Source organism: Xyrauchen texanus, chromosome 48, assembly GCF_025860055.1.
Source record: "Xyrauchen texanus isolate HMW12.3.18 chromosome 48, RBS_HiC_50CHRs, whole genome shotgun sequence".
NCBI classification, from domain to species: domain Eukaryota; kingdom Metazoa; phylum Chordata; class Actinopteri; order Cypriniformes; family Catostomidae; genus Xyrauchen; species Xyrauchen texanus.
Window position 1 is genome coordinate 4,183,000 of NC_068323.1, and position 15,457 is coordinate 4,198,456.

At 43.4% G+C, this 15,457-nt stretch overlaps 1 protein-coding gene across 1 annotated transcript in view; it reads left to right on the forward strand.

Annotated features, from left to right (window-relative positions):
* The first annotated feature begins 5,832 nt into the window (after window positions 1–5,832).
* Window positions 5,833–15,457, forward strand: part of LOC127639402 (uncharacterized) — a 122,189-nt gene continuing 112,564 nt past the window's right edge. Inside the window, exons 1-2 of the mRNA XM_052121391.1 lie at window positions 5,833–5,928; window positions 7,566–7,916. Of these exons, the coding sequence (XP_051977351.1) occupies window positions 5,874–5,928; window positions 7,566–7,916 (406 nt within the window). The 5' untranslated portion in view covers window positions 5,833–5,873. The remainder of the gene's footprint in view (window positions 5,929–7,565; window positions 7,917–15,457) is intronic.

A 15,457-nucleotide genomic window follows, 5' to 3' on the forward strand; every position in this document is an offset into this window, starting at 1 on the left:
AAACAGCTCTCTCAGTGACTTAATTCTCTTCACACGCCTCGTCGGAGTGAAGCTCTCCCGCTCCCCTTCAAAATCTCTTCCAGTCAGACAGCCCTAACACTTAATAAAAGCTTCCTACCTTGTTTGCTGATTTGCCAGAAATGTCACCACGGAGTGATTGCCCGCTAAATCCTCCACCAAACTGTTAGGGGTATAACAGTTATGACCCGGATCAGATATGGAGAAAGAAAACCAGGAGTCGAGAAGTATAATTAAAGAATCCAAATTTACTGAAGTATAGTCTGCAGTGAAATTGTTTAGAGCCAGCGGCAAAGTCTCACGAGGAGATCGAAAGCTAAACTCATATCTTACACAAAATTTTACATCAATTATACCATTTGCAAGGACGTATATTCTATTATTTAACTCCTGATTGGCTAACAGAGCATAAAGTCACAACATATAGATAGCTATAGCACATCAACATTAATCAGCGCAATTGTCGTCCTGGATCGAGATTTACATCTGAAGTGACCTCGCAGATGGTCTCGGGCGTCTTCCAGTCTGCCTGATGTGTCTCCCTGGGTTCAAAACCTGGGTAGAAGGTCAATACGCACACACGAAACACTGACGAACGACAGTGTTTCTCTGCGCACAACGGAACCAGAGCACACATTTATCAGGTCATTTTAACCAAAACAGTGAGATAGGAAATATTCACCCCTCAGGCAAAGGAGAGGAAAGAAATAATAAGATAAAATTTACACTTCTACTTATTCAAGTGCTATTACATAGGATTTTAAATCATATAATTAGTCAGGACAGGTAACAAGCAAAACACAGAATCCATCTGGAACATATATGTAACATTCCCCCTGCCCCCCTCTCATCTCCAGCTTATTCCCAAAACGACCTTCAGCCTGTGGGCAGGACAGAGAGAGAAAGGCTTCTGAGAAATGTGCAGGAAAGCAAAAATTAACTCTTAACACACATATGATTCAGAGTATATTTCAGTTATGCATAAGGAAATAAAAATTGATTATGTGATCATGCATATAGTTAATTCATCACTTTATTAAAGATGTTTAAGCAACAGAATATCGATATATATTGATATGAAAGGATATTTATATATATATATATATATATATATATATATATTGATATATCTGAAGAGACAAGGGATTTTTGACCCTCACCCTTCAGTGGGAAAGTTACTGTTGTATGTATTCGGTCTTGTTGCATTTCTAACATAGAAGACATTATTTTCTAAACAGCTCGAAGCCGCAGATGACAATTTACATTTTTCTCCAGAACATCGGATGAAAATGAAGATCCTCTTTTATTTGCTCTTTGTGTGTTTTGTGCTCGATGATGGTAAGACATTGATCATTCTTCCTATTAATGATGAAACATTCACAAACTGACACAGCTTCATAGAATGATCCCGAATGTGTTTATGTGTCGGTTCCGAGTTTCCATATGAATGAATGAGATTTAGGTAAACAAAAGGGTGGTAATTATGTAAAAACAGGGGTAGCACATCTTGTCATCTTGAGATACCATCAGCATGAACATGGATTTCAGATGTCCATCTAGAACCTTTTTCAAATACGTGGTTGAAACGGGTAATTGCATTTTTTCAACAAAAAAAAATATTGCATTGTTTAAAAAAAGATATTATAAATATTTTAAATAACACAAAACAACTAAATGGTGGTAAGTAATACATCTGATTTTATATACTGCTTTAGTAAAAAAAAAACAATTCAGGGTGATGTGATAGGCTAACGTAAATCCAGCGATTCTCAGCTAGCATGTAATAGCGCAGTTATCTGGTCGGACTCGTTACAACAAAATATGGACATAAGGAGATTTTTAAAACGTCGAGCTCCAATGACACAAATAGTCAGTCATCTAAGGATACAACACAAACAACAGTAACCGATGACGATATGCAAACAGACACTGCTGTGAAATTGGAGGGAACACCGAGCAGCTCTGGATCAGCAGCAGCAACCGCTAGCAGTCCTGACGTTCACTCCACGCCCACAGATGCGCTAGCTGCAGGTAACACTAACAAAGATGATCTTGGAGAAAAACACAGCTGTCCCAAGCAACCTGCTCTGCCCCAATTCCCCTCAAAATGTTTTGGAAGTACAAAACGATCGTTTTCCACTTACTTCTACAAGAATTACCCGTGGCTTGAGTATTCCGTTAGAAATGATTCAGTCTACTGTTTTGCTTGTCGCCATTTCCAGACTGAAAGCTGCATTGAGGACACATTTAGAAAGGGCATGAGTGACTGGAAAAAAACTGAGCAGTAAACTAGAGAAACATGGGAAAAGCCAGGCAGAAGAATAACTTCCAAGCAGCCAGCTCATCCTCAAATGGATCTATTGCAGCTAAACTTTCTGAAAGCCATAAAACTACAGTAGAAAAGAACAGAAGTTATCTATGCAAAGTAGTTGATGTTGTGAGGCTACTGTCTAAACTTGGATTGCCCTTTCGTGGACACAAGGAGGAAGAAGAGTCAGAATCGTGTGGCAATTTCCTCGAGGTTTGCCGTTTTTTATCGAAATATGATGCTGATTTTGAAAACATGCAATCCAATTATTTTAATGCCACAAGCCCAGATTTTCAAAACAACAACATTGCTGAAAAGGTGCAGGAAACTGGATTTTTCACCATAATTGCGGACGAGGCTAGGTCCTCCAAAACTGAGCAGCTGTCAGTGTGCATACGATATGCCGAGGAATTGGAAATCAAGGAGCGTTTTTTGTGTTTCATGGACTGTTCTGCATCTCGCAACGCGGCTGGGATTGTGGAGGCCATCTACAAAGGGCTTGATATGTGTGGTGTTAAAAACATCCCAATTGTGGCACAGAGTTATGACGGTGCGTCTGTCATGTCAGGTCATGTGTCTGGTGTGCAGCAGCGCATCAAAGCGACTCACCCATACGCAGCCTACATACACTGCTTAGCGCACAAATTAAATTTAGTGCTTGTGGAGCGCTGTTCCGTGAACCGATGTGTGAAATCATTCCTGAGCATTATTGACAATGTGTATTCACTGTTTTCGGAACCGTCAAACCACCAGAGATTTATTGAAATCCAAAAATCCTTGAACGTGAAAGTAACTGAAGTAGTTCAGCCCAGTGACACGAGATGGGCATGCAAGTGGAGATGTGTGAAATCAGTGAAAAGTCACTACTCTGCGATTGAGAGAAATTAGTGAAGAGGGAGAGAAATGGACAGCGCAAGCCAGTGGTATCCATGACTTCATGTCGCAAATGTCATTCATTACAAGCCTTGTTGTGTTTGAGGAGCTACTGCGTGTGATCCACGTTATGCACAAGGCACTACAGTCATCCAACTGCACACTGTCCGAAGCTGCAGCCCTTACTGACAGCCTGAAAGCACACTTCGTGTCTAAAAGGCAGGCAGACTCCTGGAGCGATGTGTGGAAGTCAGTCAAACAGTTTTGCCTGGACAACAACATTGCCATGCCCGAAGAAAACACTGATCGTCAGATTCACGTCTCCACAGGCCCCGCCGCACCCAAAATGAAACATGTTTCAAATCCGCCCACATCCCTTGATGGTTTCTTGATTACCAGTACTTTAGGGCAAAGGGAAACAACCCACGAAGAAACAGCAGAGAGTCCTGGCTATCAGCAGAAACTATATTTCCCCGTGCTGGACACTCTCATCAATGAGCTGGAAAGGAGGTTCTCCGGAGAGTCCATGGAGCGTGTGCCGCAGTTTTGACATGCGACGAAAATGGAATTGATCCACTATTACAAAAATACACTCCTCTGGCACTAAAAGTTAACCCCCTTCTTGTTGCAGCCGAGATGAAGCTCGTCAAAGCCTCTGCTAACGCACCAATTTCAATTGAGCATCTTAAAAAAGCTGTAAAAAAAACAACCTACCCAAATCTATATAAACTTTTACAGTTATCGCTCACTCTGCCGATTGGATAATCTACCTCTGAGAGAAGCTTCTCTGCGATGAGGAGGATAAGGAACTGGCTGCGGTTGACGATGGGAGCAGCCAGGTTTTCTTCTCTTGCGATCCTTCACATTGAAAGCGACATTACGGCCAAGCTCTCACCTGAGACCATTATCGACGCATATGCAGGACGCAAAAAATGAAAATTACTGTTGCACTAGTCTGGACAATGTCTAGGTCTGTAAGTTTTATTTCTCTGCCAAATAACTGCTTAAGCTGGAGAAACTCAACACACTGCTTTCAATATGCTGTTCAATATGTTTCAAAAGTGGAGAGTAGGCTATTGTGTGACTGTTCATTTTTCCCGTGTCTCAAAATGTTTTAAATGTTTCATTAATATTTTAACAGTGCAAAAGTGGTCCACATTTCATTGATCCCAATTGTGTCCGAAGTTCCGAATGAAGATGCGATGCGAAGTCAAGTGGCTGTTTATGCGAAGTTCTACTGGTTTACAAATATGATTGTATTGTAGGCCTACTGTTTTTTCTTGGGTTAAAAATAAATGTGTTTATTTAGCCCATATGTGCTAGTGCTGAGTTCCCCAATTGATAGGCCATGCAGGTCCCAGCTGCTACAATGATTTTTTTTTTTTTGCCCCCCCGGCTCGAATGTCAAACTCCGACTATGCTGATAAACAAGAAATGCATGCTCCGAACGGGGCTCGAACCGCGGTCTCCAGCTTGAGAGGCGACTGCGTTAACTCGTAGCTACCAAGCTGTGTCAATCTAAACAAGGAGGTTAGAGGCTACAACTCTTGAGGTTTAGCCTACTGTGGGTGAAAGCCAGCTAGATGATGATCTTCAGACTTTAAGGACAAAAACAAATGTGAATTCTTACCCACTGACTTCTTTCGGAAAAATCCCCAAAGCCTCATTTGCTTAATTTTTGCTGTCTTTCCTGCTAACTGCTGTTAACTCGCCACTAAGTAACGTTAGTTGATGTTAGCTCCTCCCCTACCTGCTGCATATTCAATAGAGAGGAAGAAACGGAGTCGCCCATAGGCTACCGACAGCAAAATAACTTATTCTATAGGCTAGATTATGCCTATGTCTATTTTTAGGCTGTATGCAGTATGTGCAAAGCCAAAACACAATGAAATAAGGCAACTTATGATTTTGGGGGTTTACATAGACTATTGTCCGGTTTCATATTTGTCAGTCAACTATTCAAAATTAATTCGGGGCTACACTCAAAACAACAGATGGACAGATTATTTCTCAAATTCTCAGGGGAGGCAGACCTTATCCTAGGGGAGGCCCTGCCTCCCCCAGCCTCCCCCTAGACACGCCCCTGATTGATATAATGCATTGAGTATCCATACAGTTTATAACACTTCCCCACCCAGAATGCTCGTTTATAGCAGCAAGTAAACTGATTTCTGATTAAATTGGATAAAATACCAGAAATTGTCGACATTATTAGAGTTTAATTCATACATTAATATATTGTTCGTCTTGTTCATGATATAATGCATTAAGCACAGCTGTAGTTTATATAAAAGCTCTCTCCCCTGCAGAATGTTCATTATAGAGGCAAAACAAATGATTCACTGTTAAATCTGAATTATATATTTGTTTCACTGGCAATCATTTGCTCATCTGAGATCAGTTTTCAGTCGATCAATAATGTTAGAGCAACAGCAGTAGACACAACCTGAACGGGGCGTTACTTTCACTTTCAGCACTTCAGTAACACGTATATCAACCGAGGTTGGAGCCTAATGTCAGTTTTATTTATTTATTATTAACCTAAATTGTTGTTTCAAGTGTGAAAGTTATTGTTGTATGTATTCGTCTTGTTGCATTTCTTACATAGAAGACATTATTTTCTAAACAGCTCGAAGCCGCAGATGACAATTTACATTTTTCTCCAGAACATCGGATGAAAATGAAGATCATCTTTTATTTGCTCTTTGTGTGTTTTGTGCTCGATGATGGTAAGACATTGATACATTTGTAACAGACTTCATTTTGGATTTAGTTAATTGTTGTAGCATTGAGTGCCTGTACACTCTATGGTGTATATGTGTGTGTGCAGTACATTATCATGCGGACAGGGGTTGGTTGTTCTGTTGTGTGCTTCTGTCCGGTTTGTTTCACTACTGGTGTGTAAGCTAATAAAGAAAGAAGCACAGATTAAAACTCTGGCCGCAGTCATTTGTTATTTTGTTATTTCTAAGTATCTAGGCTCGGTTACACATTCTTCCTATTAATTATGAAATGTTCACAAAGTGACACAGCTTCATATAATGATCCCAAATGTGTTTGTTTGTGGGTTCCGTGTTGGCCCATATGAATGTAACAGAGATTTAAGGTTGTAATGTAAACAAAAGGGTGGTAATTATATAAAAACTGGGGTAGTACATTGTGGCAGAGCGAAGGGCGGGGCCGGGTCGTGATTATACACACCCCATCCCTTATCAGGCTAATCAAGCTTCTGAGAGGGATAAAGGCCGACTGAAAGCAAGGTAGCCCAAAATTATGGCCGTGTCTTCAGATATGCAATTTCCAAGCTAGAAAAAGTCTTGTGCGTGTGGGTCGCACATTCTGAGAGGTAGGTCAGATTGTCAGAACACCGCCCGTCCCGTAAAATGATTTTCCTGTATTTAAAGATGAAAATGACGTGATTGTCTCGTATTTAAGCTGGTCAGATGTCATCACGGGGATGTGTGTGGATTGTGTTGTGTGCATGAGGAGGGATATACAGTGTGAATGTGATGTGGATTGTGTTGTGCGTGTGAGGAGGGGATATACAGTATGAATGTGATGTGGATTGTGTTGTGTTCATGAGGAGGGATATACAGTGTGAATGTGATGTGGATTGTGTTGTGTGCGTGAGGAGGGATATACAGTGTGAATGTGATGTGGATTGTGTTGTGTGCGTGAGGAGGGATATACAGTGTGAATGTGATGTGGATTGTGTTGTGTGCGTGAGGAGGGATATACAGTGTGAATGTGATGAGGATTGTGTTGTGTGCATGAGGAGGGATATACAGTGTGAATGTGATGTGGATTGTGTTGTGTGCGTGAGGAGGGATATACAGTGTGAATGTGATGTGGATTGTGTTGTGTGCATGAGGAGGGATATACAGTGTGAATGTGATGTGGATTGTGTTGTGTGCATGAGGAGGGATATACAGTGTGAATGTGATGTGGATTGTGTTGCGTGCATGAGGAGGGATATACAGTGTGAATGTGATGTGGATTGTGTTGTGTGCATGAGGAGGGATATACAGTGTGAATGTGATGTGGATTGTGTTGTGTGCATGAGGAGGGATATACAGTGTGAATGTGATGTGGATTGTGTTGTGTGCGTGAGGAGGGATATACAGTGTGAATGTGATGTGGATTGTGTTGTGTGCATGAGGAGGGATATACAGTGTGAATGTGATGTGGATTGTGTTGTGTGTATGGATTTGTTCAAGACATACTTGAGAAAGATGTTAGTTTGTGTCATGAGTGAATGTTCTTGTTGTGTTTGTGTCATCTTGACAATATGACCTGTAAAATAATCATTTTCACAGTGTTTTCCTGTTGTGCATCTTGAAGAGTGACTGTTCATTTGTGTCTCCAGGTGTGTTTGGTGATGATGAAATGAAGACGTCTGTGTCAGTGATGGAGGGAGATTCTCTGACTTTACGCGCTGCTGTTACTGGATTACGAAATGACAAATCTGATTATATTAAATGGTATTTTAATGGCATCCGTGTAGCTCAAATCAATGGAGATCTCAGTGTGTTCTGTACAGATGTGAAGTGTCCAGGTGGTTATAATGAGACATTCAGAGACAGACTGAAGATGAACAATCAGACTGGATCTCTCACTATCATGAACACCAGTATTACAGACTCTGGAGTTTATCTACTAAAGACCATCATCAACAACATCAATGATGAAAAGATATTCACTGTTACCGTCAAACCTGGTGAGTCATTTAATATTGGCTTCAAATTTGTATTTATTGATATAATGGTACATAAACCAATGTTAATGTGATAAATGCATATAGTTAACTTGCCTTATATTATTTTATATTAATTTAGGAGCACAATTGTTGTTATTTCCTCAGTTCTGTCCTCTACTATGGTGGAGGTTTATTCACCCAAAAGAAGAAACTGTTCATGTGTGTTTCAGGAGTGTCTGCTGCTGAAATGAAGATAAAGTCGGTGATTGAAGGAGATTCTGTCACTCTACACACTGATGATACTGTAAAACAGGGAGATGTTGTGATGACGTGGTATTTCAATGACACTCGTGATAGCTGAAATGAAGGAAGATCCCAGTAAGAGCTGTACAGATGTGACGTGTGATGAAGGTGCTGAGAGATTCAGAGACAGACTGAAGATTGACCATCAGACTGGAGATCTCACTATCACAAACACCAGAACTACAGACTCTGGACTTTATCAACTAGAGATCAGCAGCAGTATCAGCAGCAGCGTCAGCGTAAAGAGCTTCAGTGTTAATGTCAGCGGTGAGGACGATTTCATCATTTAATGCAGATAATCAGATCTTCAGTTGTTCTAAAGAGCTGATGATGATCACATTCAGTGACACTAATGACTGTCTCTCTTCATCATTACAGTATCAGCTCCAGATTCAGGTCCGTCTTCTGGTGCTGTAGCAGGAATATATGTTGCTCTGGTTGTCGTGTATGTTGGTGTAGCTGCTGCTGATTTACTATCGCTGTAAGATCTCAAGACTAAGACAAAATGGAAAGTATTACATACAGCTGATATAAAAGAGGAAAATATGAGATTAAATGGGTAAAAAGTCTCATTAAATATGTGAACACTTTTATTTTCATACTCAAAACTAACTGAAAGAAAATGTGTTTAATTGAGTTTTTATTCAACAGATATGGAGATGCAGCACAATGTTCAGGTAAGATACTTCAGTATGTGCATTACATCTTTTTGTCTCTGAATTTACAACAGATTTAGATCAGTTTGATTTCATCTGAAGCGTCTCAGAGATTATTTTAATCGCTGTCGGTGAGCGTGTTGCACTAGGAAATAACAGACTGCTGATTTCATCCAACAGAAAAATAAATGATTTACAAACCCTGAAATTCAGCTTTTAGGGCTGAAACGATTAGTCGATGTAATCTACAATGTCGACAATAAAACATTATCTTTTTTGAATAGTCGTTTGATCTTGTGTAACGTAACCTGAGATCCCATCAAACTCTAATGATGACGTGTGAGAGCAGCTGTCACGATCCCTGGTTGTCTGTTCCGTGTTTTCCGTGTCACCGTCACCATGTTCCACTCTGTCATTGTACACACCTGACTCTTGTTTGTATCCTCATGTGTCTGTGTATTTAAACCCTGCCTGTTCCTCCATTACCTTTTCGATCGTTGAATGTTGTTGTATGTCGATGTTCCCACAGTCTTGATGTTCCGATGTTTGCTCTGCTGCCTGTCTTAACCTGTTTATCGTGTCGTGTTATTCCAGTCCGTGTTCTTTCGTTGTTTTCATGTTTTAGTCTCAGTTTGCCCATCGTGGTTGTTTCATTTGTTCATGTCTGTTTATTTTCACTCCTGTTCTATTAAAACCCGCACGTAGATCCAAACTCCTTGTCTGCCTCATCCTGCATTCATAACAGAACGATCAAACCCCAATGGATCTAGCGGTTCTACGAGCCAACTGCCAGAAGCTCGGCCTCATTCAGGGGGACCGTCCTGTGGAAGACCACATCCATGATTTTCTCGAGCTGGCGAGTATCACGGACTTCCCAGACTCCTCCCTGGTGGGCTTCTTCCGGGCCAACCTAAACAGTGCGCTCAAGGAGCGGTTGCCACCGGCGACGCGCGGCTGGACGCTCCGTGCGTACATTGAGGAGACACTGCTGGCCTGCGCCTCGCCGTTCACTGTGGGCATTGTCGAGGAGAACCCTGCCTCTCCTCCCACAGTGGTAACCCTACATTCGCCCGTGGTTCGTCCCATCATGCCTGCCTTGGTCAAAGAGCCAGTGCTGCCAGCTTCGTCCGCCCGGAGGAGGAGGAGAAGAAAGGCTTCCGCTCCCCAGTCAACGCCCGCCACCGTCAGCGAGCCAGCGCCTGCAGCCCCTACCGTCAGCAAGCCAGCGCCTGCAGCCCCTACCGTCAGTGAGCCAGCGACTTTAGCCTCGACCGTCCCTGAGCCAGCGCCTGTAGCCTCGACCGTCTCAGAGCCAGAGCCTGTAGCCTCAACCGTCCCTGACCCAGCGCCTGCAGCCTCAGACATCCCTGAGCCAGCGCCTGTAGCCTCGACCGTCCCTGAGCCAGTGCCTGTAGCCTCAGATGTCCCTGAGCCAGCGCCTGTAGCCTCAGACGTCCCAGAGCCAGCGCCTGTAGCCTCGACCGTCCCAGAGCCAGCGCCTGTAGCCTCGACCGTCCAAGATCCAGCGCCTCTCGAGCCTTCCAGGGCTCCTCCTCCCGAGCCTTCCAGGGCTCCGCCTCTCAAGTCTCTCGAGCCTTCCAGGGCTCCTCCTCCCGAGCCTTCCAGGGCTCCGCCTCTCAAGTCTCTCCAGCCTTCCAGGGCTCCTCCTCTCGAGCCTCCCAGGGCTCCGCCTCTCAAGTCTCCCGAGTCTTCCAGGGCTCCGCCTCCCGAGTCTTCCAGGGCTCCGCCTCTCAAGTCTCTCGAGCCTCCCAGGGCTCCGCCTCTCAAGTCTCTCGAGCCTCCCAGGGCTCCGTCTCTCGAGCCTCCCAGGGCTCCGCCTCTCAAGTCTCTCGAGCCTCCCAGGGCTCCGCCTCTTGATCCTCCTAGGGCTCCGCCTCTCAAGCCTCCCAGGGCTCCGCCTCCCGAGCCTCCTATGGCTCCGAGTCCCGAGCCTCCCAGGGCTCTGCCTCTCAAGTCTCTCGAGCCTCCCAGGGCTCCATCCCTCAAGTCACTCGAGTCTTCCAGGTCTCCGCCTCTCGAGCCTTCCAGGGCTCCTCCTCCCGAGCCTCCCAGAGTCCTGCCTCTCAAGCCTCTCGAGCCTTCCAGTGCTCCGCCCCCCAAGCCTCTCGAGTCTTCCAGGGCTCCTCCTCCCGAGCCTTCCAGGGCTCTGCCTCTCAAGTCTCTCGAGCCTCCCAGGGCTCCATCCCTCAAGTCACTCGAGTCTTCCAGGTCTCCGCCTCTCGAGCCTTCCAGGGCTCCTCCTCCCGAGCCTCCCAGAGTCCTGCCTCTCAAGCCTCTCGAGCCTTCCAGGGCTCCGCCTCTCAAGCTTCTCGAGCCTTCCAGGGCTCCGCCTCTCAAGCCTCTCGGGCCTTCCAGGGCTCCGCCTCTCGAGCTTTCCAAGCCTCCCAGGGCTCTGCCTCTCAAGCCTCTCGAGCCTTCCAGGGCTCCACCTCTCGAGCCTTCCAGGGCTCCGCCTCTCAAGCTTCTCGAGCCTTCCAGGGCTCCGCCTCCCGAGCGTCCTACGGCTCCACCTCCCGAGCCTCCTTTGGCTCCACCTCCAGAGCCTCCTTCCGCTCCGCCTCCAGAGCCTTCTAGGGCTCCGCCTCCAAAGACTTCCAGGCCTCCGCCTCTAAAGAATCCTACGGCACCAGCTCCCTCGGCTCTGCCTCCAGAGCCTTCCAGGGCTTCGCCTCTAGAGCCTCCTACGGTGCCACCTTCCTCGGCTCCACCTCCTGAGCCTTCCTCGGCTCTGCCTCCTAAGCCTTCCTTGGCTTCGCCTCCAGAGCCTCCCTCAGCTTCGTCTCCAGAGGCCCTCTCACCTCCGCATCATGAGCTTCCAGAGCCTCCCTCAGCTCCGCCTCCTGAGCCTCCAGAGCCTCCCTCAGCTTTGTCTCCAGAGCCCCTCTCAGCTCCACCTCCGGGACCTGTCCCTGTCCTGAGGCCGCCTCCTGGACCTGTCCCTGTCCGATGGCCTCCTCCCAGGCCCCCTGAACCGGCCCCTGCTCTACGGCCATCTCCCAGACCACCTAAACCTGTCCCTGCCCGGTCGACGCCTCCCAGACCACCTAAACCTGTCCCTGCCCGGTCGATACCTCCCTGGCCTCCTAAGCCTATCCCTACCCTGTGGACGCCCCCCAGGCCACCTGACCCGGTTCCCTTCACACACCCCCAGGGACTGCTTGCCCTACACTCTGTGCCCCCTTGGACTGTCTGTCTGCCCCTTGTGCCCCCTTGGACTGCCCGTCTGCCCTCTGTGCCCCCTTGGTTTGCCTGTCTGCCCTCTGTGCCCCCTTGGATTGTCTGGTGTCCCCGTGTGCTCTCCGTGGTCTGCCAGTCCCCCCCTCATTCCTTGGACGATTCTGTTTTGTTTTTTTTGTATGTTTTGTTTTATTTAGGATCGTCTGGAATCCGATCCTTTGAGGGAGGGTTATGTCACGATCCCTGGTTGTCTGTTCCGTGTTTTCCGTGTCACCGTCACCATGTTCCATTCTGTCATTGTACACACCTGACTCTTGTTTGTATCCTCATGTGTCTGTGTATTTAAACCCTGCCTGTTCCTCCATTACCTTTTCGATCGTTGAATGTTGTTGTATGTCGATGTTCTCACAGTCTTGATGTTCCGATGTTTGCTCTGCTGCCTGTCTTAACCTGTTTATCGTGCCGTGTTATTCCAGTCCAAGTTCTTTCGTTGTTTTCATGTTTTAGTCTCAGTTTGCCCATCGTGGTTGTTTCATTTGTTCATGTCTGTTTATTTTCACTCCTGTTCTATTAAAACCCGCACGTAGATCCAAACTCCTTGTCTGCCTCATCCTGCATTCATAACAGAAGCACTGCTGTTCCTGACTGAGGAAGAATTACACAGATCACAGTCCAGATGAACTCTAAACTTTCCAAACAGCTTCAGATGATGTACATCACAAAGTATGAGGGAATTATAATGCAAAAATACAAAATAAGTAAATTTAGAAGAACTGTCGTTGTGGAATAAGTGGAGCTGGAGCTCTTTAAAGAGAACACCCGGCGTTACATCTTTAATGCAGTTATATTTAATGCATTATAGCTTTAATAAAGTTCAAATAATACAGAAGCGGATCATGTAAATAACTACAAACTCGACTCTGGCATTTCTCTGTGTGGTCGGTGCCTCTTCTATGAGTCGTGTGAATGTCCCGATCTAAGAGGGAGAGATTGAAACTGCACCGGCTGATGCACACTCTGTCACGGGACGCTCGTCTCTCAAACACACACGCTTAATGCAGCTAGACTATAACGTGATTGCTCATGAATTATTGAATCATAATATATGTGTCACTGTGTGTTTTTTATCATGAAGAAAATTGGCAATACGCAGCTTTATTAATAATAGAGAGTTTTTTGTGAGTTAATGATGGATTGAAGTGAACAGAAAGGTGAGAGAGGTGAAGTCATGAACTTATATTTAAGATACATCCTCTTAAAGTTTAAATATCTTATCTGTTGCGTCTCAAAATGTTTCTTGTTTTAAGGATTTTTAGACCATTTTAAATGGAAAACAAGACAAAAAAACTTGATAACAAGAGGATTTAATGCAGTGAATTTCTTTACTGAATTATACTTAAAGTATAAAACATGAAGTAAAAATCATTGTCAATGTAATGCAGTAATTCATATTCATGATTAATGAGTCTTTGTGAATAGTTTGTGATCTACAAAACCTTCATTAGAGTCGATGATCAAACATTTTGTATTGGTGCATTACAGAAGATGATGATACAGTTTTAAAATGAAGATTTATTAAGAAAACATCCTTCCTACATTTAAGACATTTATGTTTCATTTGGTTTATAGTTTTGGGTGAAACTATTCCTTCAAAAGACTTCCATGATCAGTAAATAATTACGTCTATAAAGTTTAATAATCAGATGAAACAAATCTTCTGCTAATGAATACAGTGTAGGTCATCAGTCTAACAGCTTGTGTACACTTGTGATGTTTCAGGTCTACTGATTTTAATAGTTCACCCAAAAATAAAATATTCTCATTATTTACTCCTCATGATATCTCAGATGTGTTTGACTTTCTTTCTTCAGCAGAAAAATATCTGAAATATCAGTCGTATGGATGATGTTTATGATGACTGTCTGTGATTTTTGGGGCTTCAAAAGAAAAATCTCCATCCACTTGCATTTTAAGGACCTGCTGAGATATTTTTCTATTTTTCTTCATATTTGTTCTGCTGAAGAAAGAAACAATTACAAAATATCTTGAGTTCTGGGAAACTCTCCACAAACTCACCACTCATTATTTTCACATGTAAATGAGCTTGTGATCAGATTTAATCACATGCAGGATATAAATATCAACCATAAAATGTTCACATGTTTAAATGCTCATTTGTGATCTCAGGAATGTAAATTATTATTAATGAAAGTGTTTTTTATATCTGTAAATGTATTTCAACATGTTTAGATTTGATAGTTCTGTTCTACATTTACTTACTACATAATTACAACAACTCCAGTAATGACTAGATACTAACCCTAACCTAACCGTAACCCATATTGAGTACATGTAGTTCCCTCATATTACTCAGTACTTTCTTGTGTAAGTACACTGAAGTACACATACTGTAAAATAAAGTGCAACTGTTACTTTCTCAGTAAAATGAAACATTTCAAAAAGACTTTATTCACTTCAACAGTAAATGTGTGTTGTGTAAGTTTGAGCTGTTTTCTGCCCTTCTGAATCACAAATCCTGTTCATTTCTTTGATCTTCTGTGAATCTGTGTTTTCTTACAGGTGGAGGAAAGAGAGAACGAGACACATTTGATGAATGTTGAAGGACAGGAAGAGAGAGAGAGGATGCAACTGAATGACTCGACAACAGTTTGATTAATTATCTGAATAGTGGAATACTGAAAACATTTCAGTTCCAACATTTGATCAAATAAGAAGCAAATAAATGTTCTCTTTAATCTTTTATTTCACTAAAGCAACACACACGTGCCACAATGAGTAAAATCAATGTGCCTGTAGTTAATATAAATATACAATCAAAACCCTCATCTATGCATGTTATTATATTAATGATTTTGACAGGGCGGGGTCGTGGTTATATACACCCGGTCCCTTATTGGGCTAATTGAGCCTCCGAGAGGGATAAAGGCTGATTGCGGACAGTGGTGCAGGAGAGAGAGATCGTTTACGGACATGTCCGTCAAGTGTGTGTTTTGTCTTTTGTTTAAGTTTATCATTAAAATATTATTTATATTGTCAAGCCGGTTCTCGCCTCCTTGCCCATCAAAATCCCTTAACAATCAAGCACATAAAATATAAATTAGTTTGAGCACATTTTTGAAAACTGAATCTAGTGTTTGAGAGTCGAGCAGGCCAGTTTAAATCTGCACATGAGATATCAGCACTCCACAATCCTGAAACAATAATGTATATGGACTTATAAATAGTCTTAAACAAGCAAATCTATATCAAACTTAATGAATTACAAATACAAAACAAGCTCTTTGAAATAAAGCACTAAATCACGAGAGATCAAATTATATATAATTATATTGTTTCATATTTTAAAGTAATTTTAAGTCTAGTTGTGCAGTTTGAGAATATCTG